The 26482-nt window shown below is 57.1% G+C and overlaps 1 protein-coding gene across 4 annotated transcripts; it reads right to left on the bottom strand.

Annotated features, from left to right (window-relative positions):
• Positions 1–1700: 1700 nt before the first annotated feature.
• Positions 1701–26291, bottom strand: PWP2 (PWP2 small subunit processome component). Of its 4 annotated transcripts, none has more exons than XM_009202167.4 (21): positions 26091–26291; positions 24417–24529; positions 19782–19876; positions 19354–19453; positions 18859–19002; positions 18269–18404; positions 17748–17977; positions 15751–15894; positions 14877–14962; positions 14185–14321; positions 12982–13130; positions 12701–12848; positions 12381–12531; positions 11133–11313; positions 8503–8650; positions 7154–7262; positions 6310–6375; positions 5112–5330; positions 4864–5014; positions 4630–4704; positions 1701–2281 (listed from the first exon to the last, which is right to left on the bottom strand). In XM_009202167.4, exons 1-21 carry the CDS (start codon positions 26106–26108, stop codon positions 2107–2109), a joined length of 2775 nt encoding a protein of 924 aa, XP_009200431.2. In that variant the 5' UTR covers positions 26109–26291; the 3' UTR covers positions 1701–2106. The 4 variants fall into 4 exon arrangements, with proteins under 4 accessions (XP_009200431.2, XP_003895455.2, XP_021791131.2 ...); XM_003895406.5 differs by having other exon boundaries at positions 1747–2281; positions 14877–14947; XM_021935439.2 differs by having other exon boundaries at positions 2276–2315.
• Positions 26292–26482: the final 191 nt, after the last annotated feature.

Below are 26482 nucleotides of genomic sequence, written 5' to 3'. Positions count from 1 at the left end.
CATCCCAGATTCAAGCGATTCTCCTGCCTCGGCCTCCCCAGTAGCTGAGATTACAGGCATGCGCCACCACGCCAGGCTAATTTTGTATTTTTAGTAGAGACGGAGTTTCTCCAAGTTGGTCAGGCTGGTCTTGAACTCCCGACCTAGGGTGATCTGCCCGCCTTGGGCTCCCCAAGTGCTGGGATTACAGGCGTGAGCCACCACTACCGGGCAGTTTTTGTTTCTTTCCGTTCACAGCATGGATGGTCAGCGTGAAGATCCCAGCTGTTCAGATCCTAGCTGGAATTCTTCCATTAAAAAAAATCTATTTGTTATGCATGGGTTGGTTCACAGAGGAATGGCTGTATGTGCTGGCCTTTTCTCCCCAATTTACCCATTTTCAACCCAATAATGCAGGTTTTTGAAATAACGTGAATGGTCACTGCTGGAGGATGTTCACAGGGACACACTGGATTCTGCAGACACATCTGATGATCCAGCCCACAGCTGTCACTTTCCCCACTGTCGCATCGTCCATCACTAGGACTTTACTGCCACTCTCTGAAAGATAGTGCGGAACTAGAATAACAGACATGGGACATTACCAGTTACAAGCAAAGATGAGCTTGGCACATTTGACCATCCTCGTTCCTGCTCCTCTGTGCCTGGCCCTCTTCAGGCTTCTCAGCTCCTGGGGAACGGCCAGCCAGGGAGCATCAGCTGGTGGGAGTGATGGGGTTGTGGGATGGCGCAAAAAAACTCCAAGGGCCACCCAGAAAGGAAATGCCGAATGCAGACTCTCAGTCAGTGCGGCAGCCAGGACCCTGTCTCTACCAAGTGCGCAGGAGCTGCCCCTGGCCTGGAGCTCACGGACCCCACTGCAGAGCACAGCTCCAGTTGTCCCAGGGGCGACTACTCAGGTGTCCATTACCATGCACAAGTGATACAGAAAAGGGTGAGGTGAGGAGGAGGAAAGCTGGAAATTGTGCTATGGGCAGGTGATAGCTAAGGATTCTCTCCAGTCTAGGTCACACAGAGACTGTGCAGCCACAGAACACCCGGTGGCACCAGGGCCTGAGCCCCTGCCTTCTACAAAGATCTCTGGTCTGCAGGCCTCCAAGCACAGCACTGTGGGCCACAAGGCACCGCCTGTCATATTCATCTCTGCTCTCTAGCCCGTGGCCTCACCACCCCCGGAAGGCTGGCAGGCAGATACCAGCTCCACTTCCCAGATAAGCCAAGGAGCCAGGTACCACCCAGGGTCTCGTGGGCCACACCTCTGGCGAGGGACAGGCTGGGCCTGGCAGACAGCACGGGCAGTCGGTGAAGCGCCCACCACACTGGGTCGGCCTCAGGTCCTGACCCTGGAGGCTGCTGTTACTGAGCTGTGAGGATGATGACACCCTGCCATGATGGAGGCCCAAGCCACTCTCATGATGACCGTTCCCAAGGGCACTGCAGAGGGGAGGAACTGTCCCCTCCTCCGTGTGGCTCACGCAGAGCGGGTGCAGGTCTGAGGGAGCTCACCGAGACAGGCCAGTCCCAGCCCCAGACTCCAAAGTGACCCCGAGAGGTCAGGGAGCGGCTCTATGCCCGACCCCAAGGATACAGGTCACAGGGCAGGGACCCCGCTGGACGGCAGGACCACCCTGCTTCCCCAGGACAGAAGCCCTGGTGGGCAGGCAGGCAGGCAGGTCTCGAGCCCCCACAAGACACCAGGATACAACATAACCCTTTTTAATCTGAAGTGTAGACTTCATCCTCACGTTAGAAAACCCCCTCTTTTTTATCCCTAAGTTGTTTATCAAACCTTTATATTAAAGATATAAATAAGTCTCACACAAAGTCCATGTGAATCCCTCTCTGAGAGGCATTTTCAATGTTCATCACTGTTCACATGGCCCCGCTCCTGGCGCCGGGTACCAGTGTGTGCTGGCCCCTGGTGTGACCCGTTGGCTCGCTGTCCCGCTGGGCTACACGTTTGCACAGGAAAAGCAAGTCACTACCACCAGCGACAGAATTTCAGCTGCTCTCTGGACCCTCCTCTTTGCTGGCCCAGGTGGCACAAGGGTCCCATCTCCCTGGCAGGTCTTAGCCAGCACAATCCAACGCTGCAACCGGCTGGCTCTAGGCCAGCATCCCTTCTTCTGAGTCTCTGCCTCCTCCTCCGAGCAGATGCAGGCTGTCGTCTTCAGATGCTTCTTCCTCCTCCTCACTTCCCAGCGGCTCTAGGGAGCGTTTTGTGCCCCGCTGCTTGGAAACTGCTAGTGCGTACTGCATGTTATAGCGGTTCCAGCTGCAGCTGTCAATCACACACAGGGACAGGTCAGCTGCAGCTGTCAATCACACACAGGGACGGGTCAGCTGCAGCTGTCAATCACACACAGGGACGGGTCAGTGCCAGCAACACCTAGGCCCTGGCCTGGCCTGCACCCAACCACCTCCTCTGTGACCCCTGAGAAAAGCAGCAGGGGCTGGACATGCCAGTCCCTCCACCCCAGCAGCCGTTTGCTTCCTCCTTTCCCTGCCCCAACAATCTGGTTCTGACCCATCCAGCCCTAGGGCAGCAAAGGCCTTCAAGGACCCAAGGACCCAACTGTAACATCCCATCCCTTTGGGCCCATCCTGGCAGCTCAGCCCTTCCACTGGGCCCAATCTAGACAGCTTCACCAGCAAGTTCCACCAAGCACTTAGGAAGAGACCGCTGCAGAGCTATGCGTGTTCTGGAGGGAGAGGGGAGGAAGGCACGCTCTCAATCAGTTAATTTCCTGAGTTAACAGAATAAAGGAGAAAAGTGACGCCACCATCACTTTACATAGAAAAGCACCTTGTAAAGGAGAACTGAAAGGTAAATGGATGAGAAAGGAAGGCAGGAAGCGCCCCGCCGCATCTGCAGGTCACAGGATCCTCTATGCAGGACTCTTGCCGACAGCCAATGGCAGCCCTACAGATTGGCAGTGAACACCTAGACACGAGGTCCAAGGAACGATGTGCTCACATGAACTCTAAAACCTCCCATAAGAGGGAATAAACCTAAAGGAGCTTGGCCGGGTGTGGTGGCTCACACCTATAATCCCAGCACTTTGTTTGAGAAGCAGAGGCAGGCAAATCACCTGAGGTCAGGAGTTTAAGACCAGCCTGGTCAACATGGTGAAACCCCGTCTCTACTAAAATTACAAAAATTAGGTGGGCATGGTGGCGCGTGCCTGTCATCATAGCTACTTGGGAGGCTGAGGCAGAATTGCTTGAACCTGGGAGGTGGAGGCTGCAATATGCCGAGATCATGCTACCGCACTCCAGCCTGGGCAACGGAGAGAGACTTTGTCTCAAAAAAAAAAAAAAAAAAGAAAAAAAAAGAATGAATTTTAGGCCGGGCGCGGTGGCTCACGCCTGAAATCCTAGCACTTTGGGAGGCCGAGGCGGGCGGATCACAAGGTCAGGAGATCGAGACCACGGTGAAACCCCGTCTCTACTAAAAATACAAAAAAATTAGCCGGGCGTGGTAGTGGGTGCCTGTAGTCCCAGCTACTCAGGAGGCTGAGGCAGGAGAATGGCGTGAACCCGGGAGGCGGCGCTTGCAGTGAGCCGAGATTACGCCACTGCACTCCAGCCTGGGTGACAGAGTGAGACTCCGTATCAAAAAAAAAAAAAAAAGAAAAAGAAAGAATTTTAAAAATAAATAAAGGAGCTAGACAGCCCTCCTCCTCCTCCTCTAGAGAGCTCTGTGCAAAGTCCAGGACATCTCAGCCGAGGGAAGGCCTGGCACCAAAATCGTGGATCAGGGCGCATCCCAGCCTTCTGTAGGGCACCCAGAACACGAGGGGAGGAAAGGCTCGACCTAGACTCTGGGACACATTCCAAAGACTGAGAGACACGTCAAGCACAGATGGGAGGACCACATGAACCCACAAGGCCCAAACTCAGGCCTCAACCCCTGAACCCTGGACAGAGCAACTCGCAGACACGGCAGAGAACAGACCTTTCAGAAATACAGCTGGGAAACCTGGCAACTGACTGGCAACAGAGGGAGCTATCCCTCACATGGCTGCTCTGAGGCCTGCCTAGTTCAGGCTCTGCTGGACCTTTAGGGAGGGTGAATTGCTAGGGACAAAAAAGGCACAAACCACAAAGAAATGACAGGAGAAGAGGCGGGCACCCCTGCAGAGTGAGCACGGCGGAGGGCCGGGCCCTGTCCTAGGCCCGTGGATGAATCCTTGCAGCAGCAGCACCCTTTTCCAGGGGAGCCATGGCTCAGGGCAGCCACACCTCCAGGACTCCAGGCCGCCCAGCCTCACAGTCCTGTGACCACCCCCGCTGCTTGTGCAGGTGACCTGCAAATCCAGGAAAGGCTGCCCAGTCCTACGAATGTGGCAATCCCTCCAAGAGCCTGGAGGATTCCGGCCGCACCTGGAGCACACCACCTGTCTGCCTGTCTGCCTGCCACAGTGCTCGCTGCTTTCCATTCAGCGCCAGGCCATTTCCCAAGCAGGGTGGCCGGGCAGGTGCAGTTCACCCGCCAGTGAGAAGACAAGCCTCCAGCACTGGTTCCTTTTGTCCTCAAATCAGATGACATAAGGAGCACTCCACCAGCGTGAACCAGCAGGGGACCGTGCACCCCTGCCCACCCCCAGGCCCTGCACCCGCACGTACAGTTTCGACAGGTCGTCCAGGTGCCGCTGGATGCTCTTCTGGAGGAACTGAATGACAGGCAGCAGCGTCCCGGCTCTGAAAGGGAGACTCCCTAAGCATGCGGAGCGCACCCATGCTGTGGGTACAGTGGGCTCACTTCATGCCGCATTTGCATGTCAAGGTTCCCTTTTATCCAGCAGGACAAGCTGGTCCAGTGACCTGAGCCACAGAGGAACTGCAGGGGAGACCCTCTACCTGGACTTCAGCTTCTGTCCATGCAACATGAGCAGTTTGTGAGTCCAGACGAGGTAGAATTCCAGGTGGCGAGACACTTCAAAGGAGGAAGCTAAAAACTCCAGCACTTTCTCCACATACAGTTCAGGAAGGGAGGAGGTGACCACTTCAACTGCAAAAGGAGAAAAAAGCATGCTTATTCTGCCAACAACTCAAACCAGGGCAAAAGAGGACGACCCCTGGTGCCTGACACCAAAGCCCCGACTCACTCTCGCCCCTGGGCACCGCCTCCAGAGCCTCCTGCACCAGTTTGCTCTCGTTGAGCCGGAGGGCCATGAGGATGGCCCTGGTGAAGTCCTGCTGGCGCAGTGCCTCGCGCACCCTCCCAGGGGTGACGCTGGTGTCCAGCTCAAATGGGTCAAAAAGCACACGGGTGTCCAGGGAGTAGATGAGGAGTCCCTCCGTGGTGGTGGCTGCCCAGCAGCGCCCTGGGAAATTACACAGTGCTTTCTTAAAAATTTAAGTTCATTCCTCCCAACTTTTTTTTAAAAGAAAGAGTATTAAGTACATTCTCCTGGGACAAAGTGCAAAAGTCAACAGGAACCGGGATGTCTGCCTTTAGCCCCCACCCCCCAATCCATTTAGTCCTTCCCATTTAGTCCTGGGAAGGACTAAATGGATCATCCCAGAAGTTACTCTCCCAGGGACTTGATGCACATGTAACAAATATGTACACGCACGCGCCCTCCTCTCCCGACACCGGGAGCCAGCTAAGTCTTCTGTCAAGCTCAGGCGTCTTCCGCTCCGCAGGCCCTGTGGTCTCTGCTGCACCTGCTCAGTGCTGCATGGTGCACTCGAGATAGCCAGACGGGATCCGCCAACGAAGAAAACGCCCAGTAAAATGTCCAAGTAAAACATCAATGACCAAAGCTGGTGGCCAGCCAGATTTGGCCCTTGGGCCCCAGGGCACAGACCCCTGGCTCACGTGGGCCTCTCTACCCCTGGCTCTGACACTCAGTCTAGGCTGGAGCACGCTTGCCAATAACCTTGCTCCTGGCTCCTCTGTGTGGAGACCACGTGTACTGCCAGGCTCCACAGGCCTGTGGCACAGACCCTCCTCCCCACCGTGAGAGGATGGGGGCAGTGTGGAAGAGACGGGCTTTCCATGACGGCAGGGCCACCCCAGCCAGGCAGCACGTCCAGGGCACTCGGGGAGCTGCTAGAGCAAGGGCATGCCAGGCCTGCCATGTTTCAAAGCTCAAGGCATCTGAGGTTGGAGCCATCATAGCTGTCTATCTTCAGAGACAACAGCCATCTTGTGGCCTGCAGGGTTTGCAGGGCCATGTTCTTACCCAGGGGCATAGGACACACACCAGAGCCTGCAGGCAGCACCATGGTGGCCAGCCTCGCCCCGGCACAGATGCCCCAGTGCCCACCGGCACCCACAGCCCATGGCTCGGTGCTCACCAGTGGGAGAGAAGCGGAGTGAGGTCACCCTGATCTCAGGTTTGAAGTGCCGAGAACTCATGTCACCTGGGGAAAAAGAACCGAAAGCAGTCACTGAGCAGCACATCCAGGTTGCTCTCCCCACGACACAGGTCATCCTGCGGCCCCCGGCTGGCTGGGGGTGCCGTGGGAACCCCATCAAGAGGAGCAGCCTCTGCTCACTGGGCCCTGCACAAAGCAGAGCCATAAGCAGCCCTTCCCTCGCTGCAGCTGCAGCAGGTGGGCCTGTGCTGGGGCCGCAGAGGCTGTTCCAGGTGAGCTGCCAAACAGATGGCCCAGCCCCTGCTCCCGGAAAAGCTGGCCCAGCCAGCAGACTGCGTGTCCCACCCAGAAAAGGGCCCAGCCCAGCCCAGGAGTGGGTCTGCTGCACTCAACATGGTACCCTGGGCCTGCATATGGAAGCACTCAGGGTTTGTGGCTGGTGAGTGTCCCATCAGGATGGTCCACTTGGGACTCAGGCAGTCCCAGGTCTTCTAGAGCACCTGGCTCTCTGTGTGGCACACACAGCCTCACGCCAGAATGCTCCGTGTGCTGTGCAGCAGACAGGGCACCCAGTCCCAAGAGCAAATGCATGGGTCCTGCCAGGGCAGGGAGGCCACGTGCAGCAACACGTGGACAGCTTCTCCTGCCACAGGGGCTGACGGCACCAACACCAACCCACTGGGCCTTCGACACCCTCAATGTCCAGCAAACGTCACCATGCGGTGACCATTATTTCTCACACACTGCAGCCCCAACCAGGGGCACGAGTGCGCAGTCACCCAGGAATGTGTGCCGGGCAGATGCGGGAGGAACCTCTGCTTACCTTTCCTGACGCCTGGCAGTGGTATCGCGACTCCATCCTCCTGTCCAGCGTCCTGATCAATTAGTGCCAGGTTGCCAAACTCTGTCATTTTTCTTCGGTTCAAAAATTCCTAGAACAGAAAAGCAGTGGACGCCTTGCTTCTGATGGCCTGGCCGCCTGGCCCTCCTCTCCCACTCTTGCTCTTTGACCCCAACACCAGACCGGCCTCAGCCCCGTCTAGCAGGAGGACGGGGAGAGAGCCCTGCAGCGTCCCAGGGACCTTCCTGCAGAGCTAGCTGCAGACAGGGTGGGCATGGAGGCTGCGGAGGGGGATGGACCGAGGTCTACATGCCAACATTGCTGCCACAAGGGCTGGGGCTCACAGCGAGGGTGGCCGTCTGCTCCCTCATGAAAGTGCCAAGGACACTCTCCCCCAGAAACACTTAGGGGGGCAGTGGCTTCTGCCCCGATGGGGCGTGAGCAGGTGAACCCAGCAGCCACACCCCTGCTTAGAGGCTTCCAGGGCTCCCTCACATCCTGAGGTCCTGCGGGAGCCAGCATGTGAATGGGACCTGGGCCGAGGGCTGTGTTGAGGGGGGAGGGCAGGCACCAGCGGGGACAGTGAGGGCAGAGCCCTCTACGCGGGATCCCAGGCAGGAAGCCAGCGGGGAGGGCCTGCCAGCACCCTCTTCATTCACTCCTTCCCTGACAGGTGTCCGTGTCTCCCGAGCCAGTGTGTGCTGGGCACTGCCCCCCACAGTCCCAGCCTCACAGCAACCGGCCCCGGCAGGGTCATCCACAACAGGGGTCCCCAACCCCTGGTTCCAGCCCATGGCCTGTTAGGAAAGGGGCTGCACAGCAGGAGATGAGTGGTTGGCAGGTGGGTGAAGCTTCCTCTGAAGTTACAGCTGTTCCCCACCGCTCACGTTACCACCCGAGCTCCACCTCCAACAGATCAGCGGCAGCATCAGAATCTCATTGGAGCGCAAACCCTACTGTGAACCACGCATGTGAGGGATCTAGGTTGTGCCCTCCTTCTGAGATCTAATGCCTATGACCTTGATCTGAGGTGAAACAGTTTCATCCCAAAACCGATCCACCCAACCCTGTCTGTGGAAAAACTGCCTTTCACAAAACTGGTCCCAAATGCCAAAAGGGTTGGGGACCACGGCTCCACACACAGCTGAGGGAGGCACTGGGCTCCACGGCAGGGATCTGCTGGGGCAGGTGAGGGGCCTGTGCAGAGATATAGGACAAGCGTCACGACTGTGCCCAAGGCCCCGAGGAGCCAGGAGTGCAGAAGGCAGGAGCTCGACGCATTCCACCTGCATTGGAAGCAACGTCCATCCAGCCCTGTGCTGCCAGCTCACCTCCATGGCGTCCAGAGACAGGTTGCAAGAGATCTCGAACCTCTTCATGAGAATCTGCTCGCGGACGTGGTAGATGCACACAAACTTGGACATGCCTCCCGCCAGGATGCTCTGGCCGTCTGCAGAGTAGCACAGGGTGGTGAAGGCCCTGGGTGGAGAGGAGACATGGACTTAGGGTGGCCACCACAGAAAACCTCAGCACATGGCTTCTAAAAACCAACTTTAGGCCGGCATGGTGGCTCCCACCTGTTACACCTCAGTACTTTGAGAGGCTGAGTTGGGAAGACTGCTTGAGTCCAGGAGTTCAAGACAAGCCTGGGCAATATAGCGAGATCCTGTTTCTACAAAAAATAAAATTAGCTGGGTATGGTGGCACATGCCTATAGTCCCAGCTACTCAGGAGGCTGATGTGGGAGGATCACTTGAGCCCAGGAGTTGGAGGCTGCAGTGAGCCATGATCACACTCCAGAGCAAGACCCTGTCTCAAAAATCAAAAATCAAAATAAATAAAACAAAAACTAACCCTAGGAAATAAAGAAGATCCTACACCAGTGCTTCAGGAAGCAAACAGCCTCAGCAACTTGCGCCAAGGCTCGCTGCCTCAACTCACGCGAGACTTTAAAAACCCACGATGTCCAATGGCACCGTCACCTGGTTCCACTCTGAGCCAGCACCACCCTTCAATGCTTCGGTTTCCCGAGAGTCAATGTCTTTTTCACAAAAGGAACAAGTGGCTCAAGGAACGGTGTTCCCTGCTGAGGTCAGCACACAACGGCGGCCAGTCGGCCTCCGCCCTGGGCAGCCTACTGTCAATCACGTCTGCTCAGTCCTGCAGAAACCAGAAACCAGCCCTTACCGCCTCGCTCAGCAGGTGCCTAGGGGTGGGCAAGGTCCCTTAGCTATGACAGTAGAGAACAAAGAACAACAGAAAAAATGAGCAAACTGTGCGCCATCAGAACTAAGAGTGCCACCAAAACGGCAGAAACACAGTTCTCAAAGCAGAACAAGTATCTGCACATCAGACATCACAGAAACCCCTAAAATCAACAAACAAAAAACCAAACAACTCAATTCAAAAACAGGCAAGAGACCTGAACAGATATTTCTCCAAACAAGACTTACAAATGGCCAAGCCGCAGGTGAAAAACGCTGAATGTCACTAGAGAAACTACAACCAGAACTGCAACGAGATACGAATTCACATCCACCAGAACAGCTCTCGTTAAAAACAAAAATAAAGCAACAAGCGCTGGCGAGGAGGTGGAGAAGCCAGAAGCCAACAGCGTCCTCATGAGAATGGCAACCGTGTAGCTCCTCCAAGCCGGAACCACTACCAGCACCCAGCAGTTCCACACTCAGGGCGAACCCACGAGGACTGCACACAGGCGTTCATAGCACTTCCAAGATAGGGTTGCTACTTCTTTCCGGAGAAAGACCCTCTGCTGAACAGGCTTCCCAGCTCCTGCGACACAGGTCCAGGCCCCAAGGCTACACCCACCCCGGGCACACCCCAGATCCTCCCCCTTCTCCTAAGCCTGACCACCATCCAGGTGAGCCTCACAGCCCAGCCAGGACCCCAAGCAGGCAATTCGGTCAGTGCTGTGCTGGCCCGACTCCTCGAGACAAGGGGACACCACGTCTTCACCATCCATGTAGCACTCTCCAGCCAGGTGAGGTGACTGAGGACCTGCATTTTTACTCTTAGGGGGGTGCTTTCATTTGTTTTGTTTTTGAGACAGGGTCTTGCTCTGGCACCCAGGCTGGAGTGCAATGGCATGACACCATCCTCACTACAGCCTTGACCTCCCGCGTTCAAGCAATCCTCCTGCCTCAGCTTCCTGACTAGCTAGGACCACAGACATGTGCCACCACATCTGGCTAATTTTTGTATTTTTTTTTTTTTTTTTTGAGACGGAGTCTCGCTCTGTCGCCCGGGCTGGAGTGCAGTGGCCGGATCTCAGCTCACTGCAAGCTCCGCCTCCCGGGTTCCCGCCATTCTCCTGCCTCAGCCTCCCGAGTAGCTGGGACTACAGGCGCCCGCCACCTCGCCCGGCTAATTTTTTTTTTTTATTTTTTAGTAGAGACGGGGTTTCACCGTGTTAGCCAGGATGGTCTCGATCTCCTGACCTCGTGATCCGCCCGTCTCGGCCTCCCAAAGTGCTGGGATTACAGGCTTGAGCCACCGCGCCCGGCCAATTTTTGTATTTTTTGTAGAGATGGCGTTTTGCCATGTAGCCCAGGCTGGTCTCAAACTCCTGGGCTCAAGCAATCTACCTGCCTCCGTCTCCCCAAGTGCTGGGTCTCTGGCCTGAGCTCAGGCACCCAGCTACTCTCCCCTCTGCACACGAGAACGATGTTGTAATTCAGGATCAAGGTTTGGAAGTGGATGTAGGCTCTCAGCTGAACAAGTTTATGTTCAGCAAATCCAGACGACCTCCTGTGCTGGAGGCTGAGCGAGCCCAGAGGTTAAGGAGGACATGGCCTCTCCCCAGAGGGCTCAGGACCACCTGCCTCCATCCACAGGGACTCAGCCGTCTCAGGAACGAAGGACAAGGCCAAAAATGGATAAGCTGCAGGAGCCTGGTGGCTGGCTGGGGTCTCAAATCAGGAGGCCCGACGCCGACACTCACTTCCCCTTGGCTGCGTGCTTGGCTGTAATCTTGTCCAGCTCCTTCCTGCCAGTCTTGAGGTCATGCCTGCCCTCAATGGAGCCCGTCTGCACCGCATTCTCGGGGTCCCAGAAGGTGATCTGTGAGTTCAGCGTAGCCACAGCCAGCTCCGCACCATCAGGGCGAAAAATCACAGCCAGAGCTAAACAGAGATGTAAAGTAAGGCCCAACGAAGACCCCGGTCTCCCGCAGGCAGGAGACCACCCTCGGCTGGAGACCAGGCCATTCCCTGGCACCCCTAAGAGACCAGCGCCTGTTGGGTCTGGTACACAAGAATCTCCTCCCAGGAGAAGCTCCAACCCAGGTGGGTGAGGGAACAGCTCAGCACCAGTGAAGAGCACCAGGCGGTCCAGCTGGGGCTGCAGGACCCACGAAGGCTGATGGACGGGGCGCTGGGGAGGTGAGGCTGGCGGGGGAGTGATGGTGGTTACTGAGTGTGGCTGGACAGACTAGAATACAGAGCCTCTGCAAAGAAGCCACATGTGACACCAAAAGCCTGGCCAGTGCCAGGCCGGGGGCGGGGGGTGAGGCAGCCGGAAGCAGGGAGAGCCAGGCTCCTGGGATGGCAGACTCTGTCCACACCCGAACATGGATGGGCTGGGTCTTTGTGAGCCATGTGGTCTTTCAACGCCACTGCTGAGGCGTTGACAGCAACAGACCATATGAACACAGGAGACCATGGGGGCCTCTAGTACAGCCTCGTCAGAAAGACAGGCAGTGGCCTGAGGCCAGTATGCAGATCCCTGGGCGGTCACATCTGGCGTCTGGGCCCACCTACGGCCCCTCATTCTTCTCCCAGTCTGCAGATCCCAGGACTGGCCCCATCCAGCGTCTGGGCCCCCCCATGGTCCCTGTGTCCTTCTCGCAGTGACACAACCCTGGCAGAGCTCCAAAGCAACTCAGAAAATCAGGAAGCAGCTGTGGCAGTAGCCCGTCACACTCGGGGAGCTGTTCTCTCCTGCCTGGCGCCCAGGGAGTGGGAGCACCACGAGAACTCGTGGAAGCCACGCTGGCCCTACCCGCCAATCTGCTGTCTCCTAGGTACTGCCAACCTCAAGGGCTGCCACACCAGCAGGTCTGGGTTAAGAACCACCCCCCGCTTCCCACCAGAAGGTTCACACCAAACCCACAACCAGGAACAAGGCAGCGGGTGTGAGAGCATGCCGCTGGTCCCCAGGCCACTGCTCCTGCTTGCTGCCTCGTGCTCACCATCAGAGGTCAGGGCCAGCGTCTCCTTGGTCCTCCAGCTGTCAAACATGTCCCACAGGCGCACCGTCTTGTCCCAGGAGGCACTGGCCAGGATGGACTTCATTGGGTTAAAACACAGACCACTGATGGGCCCTTCATGTCCGGACAAAACCTACCGTAGAGCAAGGAGGCGGAAAAGTGAAGCTGGGGGCTGAGGCGGCTCTCTGGGCAGGTCTGGGCCGGGGCATGGCCCTTGGAGTGTAACCTCAGCTCCCGGAGCTCGTCTCCCAGGAGACAGGAGGCCCCTCCCGAGCCCCAGCCCGGCCCCTCAGGGTGCTTACGTCAAGGAGCCTGCCTGTCTGCATGGACCACACGAAAATCTCAAATGAGTCCTGCGCCCCTGCAGAGACGATCTCGCCGCTCGCATCCACCGCCACGCAGGAGAACTGGGTGGGGCGTGGAGAGGTGAAGGTGCGGAAGTTTCGGTACCTGCAGAGAAGAGGCAAGGTCAGCGTCACATGCCAGGGTCCCCTGTCCCAGCAGCTGCGCTGCAGCCTCGCCCTCCACCTTCACCTCTGCGCGAGGAAGCCCGCCCCGAGCCAATCCGGAGCAACGACATCACCTGTGAAGGTCAAAGGCTCGCACGGTCCCGTCCATGGACGAGGTCACCACAACGTAGCCGGTGGCAGTAAAGGTCACACCGGTCACCCCACTGGAGTGCTCCGTGAAAGTGACGAAGCAGAAGCCACTGAGGGTGTTCCACACCTTGACCTGCGGCAGGACAGGAGGGGCAGGGGCAGACCACAACCCTGTGTGCCACAGCTTCGGCCAGGATCCCTGTCCCCATGCCACCCCATCTAAGACGCTCCTGTACTGCCCCATCCCTGAGATCCTACCCGTGAGTAATACCCCATCCCTGAGATCCCCAGCTGTGACTGACACCCCATCCCTGAGACCCCCACACATGACTGATACCCCATCCCTGAGACCCCCACACATGACTGATACCCCATCCGAGGCCCCCGCACAGGACTGATACCCCATCCGAGGCCCCCGCACAGGACTGATACCCCATTCCTGAGGCCCCCGCACATGACTGATACCCCATCCGAGGCCCCCGCACAGGACTGATACCCCATCCGAGGCCCCCGCACATGACTGATACCCCATCCCTGAGACCCCCGCATATGACTGATACCCCATCCGAGGCCCCCGCACATGACTGATACCCCATCCCTGAGACCCCTGCCTGCGACTCATACCCCATCTGAGACCCCTGCATGTGACGCCGTATCCTGAGAGCCTTGCCCCTGTGCCCCTAGCTGCCCTGGCTCACCCAGCCTCCCCTACAGGCCCAAGGCTGTGCTGAGTGGGTGGTGAGTGAGCCATCTACCCCAGTCTCTTCCCGTCACCTCCAGGAGGAGCCCATTTAAGGCCCAGATGGCCCTCGGTGGCACTGCACACACCAGAACCCTGTGGATGCTGGCCAGATGCCAGCTGCCGGTACCATGGACCCACCCTCGGCCACGTACTGGAGCCCCTTGGATGCTGGCTGGATGCTAGCTGCTGGCACCACAGACCCACTCTTGGCCACGCAGCTACCACCGTGCAGAAGACCAAGTCAGAAAGGGGAGAGAAAGACACCCAACCTTCTCCATTCACATTTTTGCATGTTTTTAAACGCCTAGTGAGCTGATGAGCCCGGGTGAACCTGTCAATTCCAACCCCACAGTCGGGGCCCAGCCACAGGGGCACAGCCCCACAGACCACTGCATCCTCAGAACCCCCAGGCACAGAGGCCAACAGGACGGGGACAGGAGCCTACCTTGCCGTCATCCCCACCGGTCACGATGTACTGTCCATCGGGCGAGTAGGCCAGGGTCACCATGCTGTTGAAGTGGCCCTGCTGCTTGAGCACGTAGGACTCACTCTGCCACTCCCACACCAGCAGCTGGCCCAGGCCTGTATACATGGGGGAAGCTGGGGTACTCGGCTCAGGCCCATCCCAGGTCAGACTGGCTTGGCCCACCTTCCCACTTGGCACAGGCCTGAGAAAGCTGCCAGGCAGGGGGCGAAACGCACAGACCCCCAAGAATAGACTGGGACCACTGCCCGATGCTGCAGCTCTACCAGCCAGTGATGGGCCCCACTTGTGCAACTCAGTGGCTGCATGTCACAACTGAGACAGGGCTATGACGCCCACACCCTTGAGCAAGAGGGCTTAAGACAGAGAGATGTTTGAGGAGGACCAAGGCAGGGAGGGCACCCCCGGGAGGCAGCTGGAGAAGAGGGCACTCCCTGAAACGCAGCTAGGGGAGGGGAGGGCTCCTTTGGAAAGGTGGCTGGGGGAGGGGAGGGCACCCCATGGCAGACAGCTGGGGGAGGGGAGGGCCCCTTAGGAAAGGCGGCTGGGGAGGGCAGGGCACCCCCAGTGGGTGGCTGTCGAGCAGGCCTGTAGCTGGGCAGCAGCAGTCCCTAATGGGGAGTCCATCTCTACCACCCGGGCTGGGGACAAACCTGAACAGCCAAAAGCAATCCAGTCCCCCGAGCTATTGATGGCCACTGAGGCGATGCTCTGATCTGAGATGCTGCAGAGAATGGGCCTGTAAGTGGGAGGCCAGCTTGCCTGGGCTGAAACCCCAGTGCCCACTCAGGGCAGCCCCACACACCAGACTCTATCCCTGTGTGTCGAGCTTACCCCACCCACTCACCAGATTCCAACAATTCACTTCAGTTCAAGTATCAGAGGACTGGGTGCAGAGGCTCATGCCTGTCATTCCAGCACGTCGGGAGGCAGAGGCAAGGACTGCTTGAACCCACGAGTTCAAGACCCGCCTGGGAAAACCCAGCAAGACCCCATCTCTACAAAAAATGTAAAAACTAACCGGGTGTGGTGGCGCACACCTGTGGTCCCACCTCCTCAGGAGGCTGAAGTGGGAGGATCATTTGAGCCTGGGAGGCGGAGGTTGCAGTGAACCGAGTTCGCACCACTGCACTCCAGCCTGGGTGACAGAGCAAGACTCTATCTCAAAGAAAAGAATCAGAGAAGGCCCAGAGAGGTGGCCAGGGTTCAAAAACTTGCAACTTCACAATTTTATGAGCATAGTATTTTTGTTTTCTGTGTCTCACAGATGAAGAAAAGCAGAGGCAAAAACTCCAAAGGCCGTGACTGACCCAAGACCAATGCTGCTGACTGCCGGGGTGGGGTGGCAACACTGTCGCACCGACCAGCACCAGCGGCCAGGCAGGTTTCGGGCTGGCATCCTGTGGCCTGAGCTGGCACTCCAAGTGGCTCTGCAGCCCCCACCTCTAAGGGCAGGCTTGGCTGGGCCCTCAGATTCAGGGCCAGTAAGTGCATGAAAACCACACCCTACCGTGAGCAAAGGCTTACCTCAGGGAGTGGATGAGGTTAAATTCTGGCAGCTCATGAAGATGGAAGATTCCAGAAGCAAAGCCAGTGACCAAGAGGTGAGACTTCTTGTGAAATGCTGCAGCTGTCAGGTTGTTAAAATCTCCTTCTTTATTGAAGAAGTACCTGAATTGACGAGAGAGAAGAGTTGTGAGGAGGGGTGCAGAGCCAGGTTGCCACCCCAGCTCGCTCTGGGCTCCAGGACACAGGCCACAGATCCAGGCAGGAGGTCCCAGACCTGCCCTCGCCCTCTCCACCCCAGGCCCTGAAGCTGCCCGCCTCCATCCCAAGCTCGAGACCCCAAGTGAACCTCATACAGCGTCTCCACTGTTGCCAGCTGGCCTGGGGCAGAGCTGGCGGTGCATCCAGAGGCAGCAGTGCCCACGGGAGGCAGAGGAGGTGTGGGAGGTGCGGCATGGCCACTGGGCACACCCGAATCCCATCACCCCCTGCTGCTTCCTCCTCTAAGGAACCCTCGGTCCCCATCAACAGACGAAGGTGACCCTGATGGCGCCTCCGCCCTCAAAACCTCCCCGAGTCACAGTGTAGCTCAGCCCTGGTCCTTCCCTCTTCGTTCTGGCTCCCGTCCTTCCTGAACAAGTGACAGGGACCACTGGCTGCCAATGCAGGAGGCCCTGCCTTCTCATCCTTTGCGCTGACAGCCCGCAGTCCCTGCCCAGCACGTACACTGTCTTCCTGGAGCTGCCTGGAACCTCCCTTCCTCAGGGCGGGGTTGGGGGGCCCACTGTCCCTTCCTCTTCCTCCAGTCCCCGCTCAAGTCTTGACTCCAGCACAACAACCCCAAGTCCCCGCAGGCACTGACCCACCCGTGGACACTGACCCACTTGGACCTGTTCTGGCCGCCCTCCAACTCCGCTGCCCTTGGCAAAGCACCCTCCTCCCACTGGAGTCCAGCCGGCCCTCCCCGCTCCTCAGACCCAGGACTCTCATGGCCACAACTCCCACCTACCCATCGGACCCCAACACACTCCAAACGCAGCCTGCTCTGGCCGCCTGGCTCCTTCCACAGGCAGGGCCTCGTGTGGGAGCCTTCCCCGCCCAGGGACCCCAACTGCCGCCCACCTCTGCACGCAGCCACCTCATCACTGCACCTCTCCTCCCCGGCGGAGAGGAGGCCTCACAAGAGCAGGGAGTGTCTCAGTGCCAAATTCAGAGCCCTGCACACAGCAGGTGCTAAGTAACTGCAGCAAGGAGGGGCCCAGGCTGGGACACCCGGGTGACAGAGACACCATAGCTGCGGGCAACTCTGCCTTCATGGGATCCCAACCAGCCTCCCCCACAGCCCAGATGCAGGACACCCCGAATCAGCGCAGCATCTCTGCCAGGGCTCCAGGCACAGCTAAGGCCGTCCCACGGGAAGGCTGCGGGGCCACGCTCAGTCTCCGCTCGTCTGGGGAACTGAGTTCAGATGTGGGGCTGCACAGCCCAGCTCAGTGCCCGAAAAAGCACCAAGCACCACCCACCAGCGGGCCCCGAAGCAGGACTCAGACCACCCGCTGCACCCACTCACAGCCTGGCCTCTCCCTCCAGCCTTGCCAAATGCTCTCCCAGTGTCTCCCTGCATGAGGCCAAGGGACTATCGCCCACACCGAAGTCCGCAGGAGCTGGTGGGGCCACAGACAACTCCCAACCCCCTTGGGGCCCAAGGTGCTGCTATTCCCATCACAGAGTGCCCACACACCTCCCTGCCCCCATGTACCCCACCCACTGCCCTCTGCCCTGCCCTGGGCACACAGGCAGCTCAGACAGCTGAAGCAGGGACCCTGACTAAGGGGCAGGGTCAACACCCAAGCACTCGAGGGTGCTCAAACCAGGGCCCTGAGACGTGGGCCTGCTCTCTGTACCTCCCACTCCTCAGCCCTGAGGACCCCACATCCAGATCCCTCTGAGGGCAACAGATTCCCACAGGAGTGCCCCACCGCAGCCCACTGCAGCACACTGCACCCTCGGAGACCTACTTGGCCAGCCGTGAGTACTTCACTTTTCCTGTCTTCTCCTCCTCGGCCGGAGTGGCTTTTCCCCGGATGGTGGTCTCTCTGTCCCCCTCCTGGTCTTCCTCCTCCTCCTCTTCCTCCTCCCGCTGCAACAGGTCTGCTTTCCAGCCCGCAGGGGGCTTCAGCCGCAGGCCCTCGGGGGGTGTATCACACTGCCACATGCACAGCACTCCGTCCTGGCTGAGTGAGTACAGCTGCAAGCGAAAGCACAGGCTCACCCCAGCCCCAGCCACACTGGCCCAGTTGCCACAACCTGACACCTCCCTCCAGCTCAGATCCAGGGATCAGCGGCACCGAAGGCCCCTCTGAACTCTGAGAACAATTTTCAATGGGCTGCAACAGCTGCCGCTGGTCCCTAGATGCCCCCAGGCCACATGGGAACAGCCTGGAGGAACCGAAGGAAGAGGCCACCTGCAGTCTGGGGTCTCCCTGAACTAGCCGCTTTTGACCACCGTCAGGCTAGGGAACTTGGCAAAGGGACATACGTCCAGGCTGTTGGATTCAAAGAAGCAGGCCACGATGGCATCCTTATGTCCCCCCAGTGCATAGTAGATGAGGTTGTCCCAGCGCTCAGCTCCAAACACCCAGGTGGACATGTCTTTGCTCCCAACCACAAAGCACCTGGAAAAGAGGGAGATGGCACCTCCTCAGGGCGTGGCCACCACAAAGCAGCCTGGTGCACGCTCCAGAGGGCCTCACGGAGACCGCTACAGCCCCACATGGTCTCAGAGTGAGCCGTGAAGCCTCCAGGCACAGGAAGACACCCCGGCACAGCCCCTGCCCTGTCTGCCTTCCTCACGCCTCCCAGACGCTGCCTGAGCCAACCGCAGCATTCCCTGTTTCCGGGACAAACAGGTGAAAGGGCGGTGCAGGGGCAGGAGGCTCGGCCACAGCACGTACTTCAGAGCCACGAAGACTCGACCAGTCACCCAGCCAGTCCCGGTGGTGCAGGCAGCGCCCAGCCCCAAAAGAGGCCAAGATGCCACTGCAGAATGAAGCTGCAGGGCCCAAGCAGGGGGACCAATCCAAAGGGCCTCTCTCAGGCCTCGCTCCCCCAACGCCTCCGAGGCCGCACCTGGAGTCATCCGTCCAGTCGATGCAGGTGGTCTCATCGTAGGGCCCAAAATAGGTTTTGTCCAGAACGAAGGCGTTGAACTCCCGCTTCTTCCCAGGCGCATGATACATCTGGGCAATGTTACCCTTCGTGACAACAAACTTCCTATGGAAGGAACGCGGACACAGTTGATATTCAAGACCAGCAATGGCCCTAAGGCCCCTGTGGAGTCTCAGTCTGTGCCCACCTGTGCCTTCCAGAGTCCCGCCTCCTGCAGGATGGAGGCCCAGGAGCAGAGGAAGTGGAATTCAGGGAAGAAACAGCCCTGGAGGGAGGGCAGCCTGGCTGCACCAAGTCTTCTGCTCCAGAAAAGGAGGTCGCTGATGCCAGAGATTGCGCCGTGTGCCCAACATCACAACCCGGGGCCCAGGGAAAAGAGCTGGGCAGTGGGCCTCACCATTGGCACACACAGCTGACCCTCTCCTACCCGCTCCTGCCCCCAGCCGCCCCCCTTACCTGCCATTGGGGGAGAAGGACACGTTGTGCACAGAGCCCTTGAAGTGGAAGTGGTGCAGCACAGACCTGCAGACCAGGCTGACCAGCAGCGCATCGCCCCCTGCAGGACGCCAGAGGTGACCACTGTGCAGCTACCCCAGGGCCACCCCAGATACACAGCACAGGAAAAACCGAAAGGTCTTTCTCATGTCCACTGTGAGGCATCAGGACTAAGAATGCCCAAGGCCATGAGGCCCTGCACTGCCACAGGTGATGATGCCACAGACACAGCCTGCGGCAGGGACACAGCCTCACTCATGACACCCTCATCCCTGACCCCCACCAGGCCCTGACACGGAAGCCACTGGGGACTGGATCATTTCAGACCCACACAGCCCTGAGTCCTCCTCACTGGCCCCTCAGTCCCCGCCCACATCAAGGGCGAATACCTTCATCGACGATGATAGCCAGGCGGCCATCCGGGGACAGCCCCACGCACTTGACGTTGTACCGAGTGGCCAGGGGCAGCGTGTCAGATTTGTTGCTGATAAAGACAAAAACCACGGTGTGCTGTTGATCCTCAAGTCCCACGAGGGAGACAGGCCAAGCCTGGCCCAGGACCAGCGGCCCACTCTCCCCAAGCAGCGCCTCCCATCTCACTGCATCCTGCGTGCCAGAGCTCATCTGTGGATACCCCCCACTCCTCAAAAAGAAATGACACTGTCGGCCGGGCGCATTGGCTCACGCCTAGAATCCCAGTGCTTTGGGACCAGCATGGCCAACATGGTGAAACCCTGTCTCTACTGAAAAAACAAAAAAATCAGCTGGGCGTGGTGGCTCATGCCTGTAATCCCAGCACTTTGGGAGGCCAAGGCGGGCAGATCATGAGGTCAGAAGATCAAGACCATCCTGGCCAACACGGTGAAACCCCATCTCTACTAAAAATACAAAAAATTAGCCGGGCGTGGTGGCGGGCGTCTGGAGTCCCAGCTACTCGAGAGGCTGAGGCAGGAGAATGGCGTAAACCCGGGAGGCGGACCTTGCAGTGAGCCGAGGTTACACCACTGCACTCCAGCCTGGGCGACAGAGACTCCATCTCCAAAAAAAAAAAAAAAAAAAAAAAAACCCCAAAAATTAGCTAGGTGTGGTGGCAGGTGCCTGTAATACCAGCTACTCAGGGGGCTGAGGCAGGAGAATCGCTCGAACCTGGGAGGCGGAGGTTGCAGTGAGCCGGGACTGCACCACTGCACTCCAGCCTAAGCGACAGAGCAAGACTCTGTCTCAAAAAAAAAAAAAAGAAATGACATTGTCTCTGGAGGAACTCTGGTGAAATGCATTCAAAGCCTTAAAAATACGCTTTGGATACATCAATTCTGTTTCCAGGATGGTACGATGAGAGGATTATTCCGCCTCAGCGTGACATCAGAATACCAGAAGCAAGCTACATGCCCAACAGGAATTAACTGCCATGACAGCACACCCATGTAACACTGTTGCTGGAAAAATGGAAAATAAGTGGGTACAGGAACTCCTCGGAGATGCTGCAGATAAAGCTTATACTGCAATCGAGCGAGGCACACACGTTCTGGCTTCCCCATACAAAGCCGAGCTGTGTTTACACCATACCGTAAACAGTACGGCGCAGTCTACTAGTGTGTGCTGTCGTCTGTAAGTGTGCGCTGTGCTCTATTCGTGTGCGTTGTAGTCTGTTCGTGTGTACTGTCGTCTAAGTGTGTACTTTAGTCTATTGGTGTGCGCTGCAGTCTACTCATGTGTGCTGTAATCTATCAGTGTTAGCATTCTGTCTAAAACAACAACGTGCATCCCTTAATTTAAAAACACTTTACTGCTAAAAAATGCTAATGATCATCTGAGCCTTCAGTGAGTCTTCATCTTTTTGCTGGTAGACGGCCGGCCTCGATGTGGATGGCTGCTGACCAGGCACGGTGGTGGTTGCCGAAAATGGGGTGGCCATTGCCAATTCCTAAAACAAGACGACGACGACGAAGTGTGCTATACTGATGGACTCTTCCTTTCACAAGATGTCTCCGTAGCACATGATGCTGTTTTATAGCATTTTACCCACAACAGACCTTCTTTCAAAACTGGAGTCAATCCTCACAAATGCTCCCAGCATTTTATCAACCAAGTCGATGTCATATTCTAAATCCTTTGTTGTCATTTCAACAGTCTTTACAGCATCCTCACCAGGAGTAGATTCCATCTCAAGAAACCACTTGCTGGCCGGGTGTGGTGGCTCACGGCTGTGATCTCGGCACTTTGGGAGGCCAAGGAGGGTGGATCGCCTGAGGTCAGGAGTTCTAGACCAGCCTGGCCAACAATGGTGAAACCCCATCTCTACTAAAAATACAAAAATTAGCCGGGCATGGTGGCAAGCGCCCGTAATCCCAGCTGTTTCAGTGAGGGGAAGTCTGAGGCAGGAGCATCGCTTGAACCTGGGAGGTGGAGGTTGCTGTGAGCCAAGGTCGCGCCATCGCACTCCAGCCTAGGGGACAAGAGTGAGACTTCCTCAAAAAGAAAAAAAATAAAGAAACCACTTGTTTTGCTCATCCATAAGAAGCAGCTCCTCATCCATTCAATATCTATTGTGACATTGCGGCAATTCAGTCCCATCTTCAGGCTCTGCTTCCGTTTCTAATCTTCTTGCTATTTTTACCGCATCTGCAGTAACTTCTTCCACCAAAGTCTCGAACCCCTCAGTCATCCATGAGGCTTGGACTCAACTTCTTTCAAACTCCTGTTAATGTCGACACTTCGCCCTCATTGAATGACATCTAGAATGGCGATTCCTTTCCAGAAGGCTTTTTATTGGCTTTTCCCACATCCGTTATAGGAATCACTATCTATGGCAGCTACAGCCTTACAAAATATATTTCTTAAATGGTAAGACTTGAAAGTTAAAGTCACTCCTGTAGGCTGAAGAAGAGATGTGGTGGTAGCAGGCACGAAGACAGCGTCTCCATTGGAGCTCAGGGGTGACCAGGTACGTTGTCCATCAGCAGGAATATTTTGAAAGGAACCTTAGTGGGTTCAACAATAGGCTGGAAAGATTCAGTAAACCATGCTGTAAACAGATGTGCTGTCATCCAGGCTTTGCTGTTCCACTTATAAAGCACAGGCAGAGTAGCTTGAGCATCACTGTGAAGGACATTAGGATTTTCCCAACAGTGAATTAGCACTGGCTTCAACTTAATGGCCCCAGCTGCATTAGCCCCTAATAAGAGAGTCAGCCTGTTGCTTGAAGCCAGACATTGACTTCTCCTCTCTAGCTACGTAAGTCCTCGATGGCATCTTTTTCTTTTTTTAAAAATTTATTTATTTTTTGATAGAGTCTTGCTCCGTTGCCCAGGCTGGAGTGTACTGGCACCATCTCAGCTCTGCTTCCCGGGTTCCAGCAATTCTTGAACCTCAGCCTCCTGAGTAGCTGGGATTTACAGGACTGTGCCACCATGCCTGGCTAATTTTTGTACTTTTAGTAGAGACAGGGTTTCACCATATTGGCCAGGCTGGTCTCAAGCTCCTGGCCTCAAGTGATCTGCCTACCTCAGCTTCCCAAAGTGCTGGGATTACAGGCACGGGCCAAGGCCTGGCCATCTTTTTCCAATAGAAGGATGTTTTGTCTCCACTGAAACTTTGCAGTTTAGTGTAGTCAGCTTCATCAATGACCTCAGCTGGATCTCCTGGATAACGTGCTGCAGCTTCTCCATCAGCACTTGCTGCTTCACTTTGTACTTCTGTGTTGTGGAGATGGCTTCTTTCCTTAAACTTCATGAACCAACCTCTGCTAGTTCCAACTTTTTTCCTGCAGCTTCCTCACCTCAGCCCTCACGGAACAGACGAGAGATAAGGCCTTGCTGTGCATTAGGCTTTGACTTGCTTAAGGGGATGTTGTGGCTGGTCTGATCTTCTATCTGGATCACTCAAACTTTTATCCATATCTGAAATAAGGCTGTTTTGCTTTCTTGTAGCTCGTATGTTCACTGGAGTCGCACTTTTAATTTCTTTCAAAATCTTTTTCTTTGCATTCACAACTTGCCTGTTTGGTGGCAGAGACCTGGCTTTCGGCCTATTTCAGCTCTTGACACACACGCCTTCCTCACTAAGCTGAGTCACTTCTAGCTTCTGATTCCAGGTGAGAGTTGTGTGACTCTTCCTTTCACATGAACACGCAGTGGCCACTGTAGGCCATTATTAAATGGCCTAATTTCAATATCGTTTGTGTCAGGGAATAGGGAGACCCAAGTAGAGGAAGAGAAACGGGGGGTGGGAACAGCCAGTCGGTGGAGCAGTCACAGCACACACAGCGCTTACCGATTAAGCTCGCCGTCTTACATGGGCACGGATCATGGCACCCCAGAACAATTACGATAGTAATAGCAAAGATGATCACAGAACACCCTCACAGGTATAATAAACTCTGAAATATTGCAAAAATTACCAAAATGTGACACAGAGACATGAAGAGAGCCCCCGCTCCTGGAAACACGGCACCGACCGACTTGCTCCAAGCAGCATTTCGACACACCTTCACTTTGTGGTAACACAGCATTCACACAGAGCCATGAAGCAAAGTGCAACAGCACACAGGAACTGATCTCCAGCTGCAGAGCTGGAAGCTTTGGGCCTGCCCGTCCGACTGGTGAGGCCCAGTGGCAGCAGGGCTCCCGAGCAGGAGTCCAAGGCACCTTCAACTCCCCCAGCAGCCCTGGCCTCTCGGCCCTCAGGGGCCTTCCCTGATGGGGGAAGGGCTAACCCTGAGCTACACCTTTTCCCCACCCACCCTTTACAGCGCAGAGACAGGGTCCCTTCCCAGGTAATGGAGCCAAGCGACATACGGGGCCTGGCTAAGGCACTAGAATGAAGAACTGGATCTGGCTGCCAATTTCCACAACTGATCTGCTGACCCTAACCCGTCCTGTAGTCCTGTCCTGGGCTCCCTTAATTAACGGGTGTGCCATTAAAAAGAAGGCACAGAAGACACTGTCAGCTTTCATCTACTACTTAAAAAATAGTGATAATAGTAATCAGTATCACCATTATCAATAGCACTTTCACATACTTACTTTTTAAGGTCAAATACAGTGACTCTATTGCCCACGGGACTGATAACTGAATTTCCATCGCAGGTAAAATTTAGGTTCCCACGCCGGTACACCGTACCCAGCAAATTTGAAAACTGAAAAAAAAAACCAAACTTGTCTTAGCACAAAGAAAACAGTTGACTCCCAGAAAAGTACTAAGTGAGGAATCTGGGCAGAGAGATGGCATAGAGGACCTCACCTTGGGGGCCCGTTCACATTTCCTGGGTAAGAGAGGAAGAAGGGAGCCTGATCCTCAGGAGACCAGAGGAGCCTGGGGTGGGGGGGCCCAAGCTCCCACAGAGATGAGTAAGATGCCCCGGGGAGCTCTGAGGAAGCCTCCCAAGACAGGAGGCGCCTGCCAGGTGAAGAGGGGCATGGAGCCCTCATTTCACCAAGAAAAAAGCTGCAACAATGCAACAGCGTCCTGCAAGTGCTTAGAGCTCAGGGCATCCAGAAGTGTTGCAAGCCAGCACACTATTTACTTATTTACTAATTCACGAGAACAAGCGTTCACTGGAGACTGCCATGTGCACAGACACGCACATTTATACTCTATCCCTAGCAGGAGGGGGATGAGAAGTGTGGGAGTAAGGGCTACTTTAGAGGGTGGTCACGGAGAGTCACCTGGAAGTGTCACCTGAGCTGGAATCTAAATGGGAAGGCACCAGACTCCGAAGCCGTGGGTGGGCAGCGCCCTCAGGACCTCAGGGAGGAGCCTGGTCAGCAGAATGACTTTAAGCGGCCAGGCAGGCTTCAAGGGACGTTTTTTGCCACTTTGCAATAAGAATATGGAGCGGAAGAAGTCCTGGCCTGTGAGGACGTGGATATGGCTTCTGGTTTGGTGCTGGGCACACAGCGGTGCCTCCACCACCACAGGGGACACAGGAGCAGCACTGTGAGGGGCCAGTACCACGCTCAGTTTCGGACAGGACCAGTGTAGTACACGGTGGGCTCAGCAGCAGGCGGCCCGTGCAACCCTGGAGGCCCAACGGTCAGGGCTACTGTGGGAAACACGGACGTCCCCATAACCAGCCAGCTGTAGCAAACGCCTCAGAGACCCCCAGGCTGGCTCCGCGGTCCCCTCTTATTACCTGTCCCACCCGCCTCCTGCACTTCACATCTGGGACAAGTCTTCCCCGGCTCTCAAGACTGAGGGTGTCCGACTCAGGAATTCCTCAGGAATTCTCCGGCCTCGGGAAACAGAGCTCACACCTGGGTTCCCTGCCCTTCCGCTCACCTGGACGCTCGCTCGACAGCGAGCAGCCCCGGGCCCGGGGTCCCTCCTGTTCTCACCCCTCCTGCCCGCGCCCCCGCCCGGTCCCACCTCCTCATCCCTCCCGAGGGTGCTCTGCCCTCCCCGACGGCACCAACTCCAGTCTTTGGGCGGGGCCATACTCAGGTTAAAAATACCCCGGGACCCCGACAAATGTCCCTGGTCCCCCCGAGGAGCCGTCGGCGCCTCCGTCCCAGCTCTCCCAGGAGCCCCACCACAGCCCGGCGTCCCCGAGACCATGGGCGCGCAGACCGCCGGCGACCCCCACGCGGCCAGACGCCGCGAAAGCAGACCACGCGCCCCAGCCCGCCCGGCGCCAGCTCAGGCGCCGTCCACCGGAACAGCCGCGCCGATCGAACAGACCGCCCGCCGCCCGCGCTCACCCGGTAGGCGAACTTCATCACTGCCGCCCCACGTGCACCGCAGCTCAAGCCGACTGCCGCCCACAGAGACTCTTCCCGGGGTCCGCGCGGCCCCGCCCACAGCACGCACTTCCGGGAAGAGACGGTGCGCACCGCCCACAGCGCGCGCTTCCGGGGCGGGGCCGCGCACCACCGGCCGCAGCGCCCCAGGAGGTCGGAGGAGCCTCCTCGCCCTCGCCCGGCTCCGAAGCGGAGTTTGAACGCAAGCGGCCCAACCCCTCCCGAGGCGGGGCCTTCTCCGGGCCCCGCCCACACCCCGGAGCCACGCTGCAGGGCGCTCTCCGCACGGAGGCCCAGCCTGGCACAGCAGCGTCCACAACATCCCAGAGCCCTGCACACCCAAATGTCTTCGT

The sequence above is a fragment of the Papio anubis genome, chromosome 4, assembly GCF_008728515.1.
Source record: "Papio anubis isolate 15944 chromosome 4, Panubis1.0, whole genome shotgun sequence".
NCBI classification, from domain to species: domain Eukaryota; kingdom Metazoa; phylum Chordata; class Mammalia; order Primates; family Cercopithecidae; genus Papio; species Papio anubis.
Note: the sequence above shows the minus strand (reverse complement) of the source record. Positions and strands in the feature narration are given on the sequence as shown.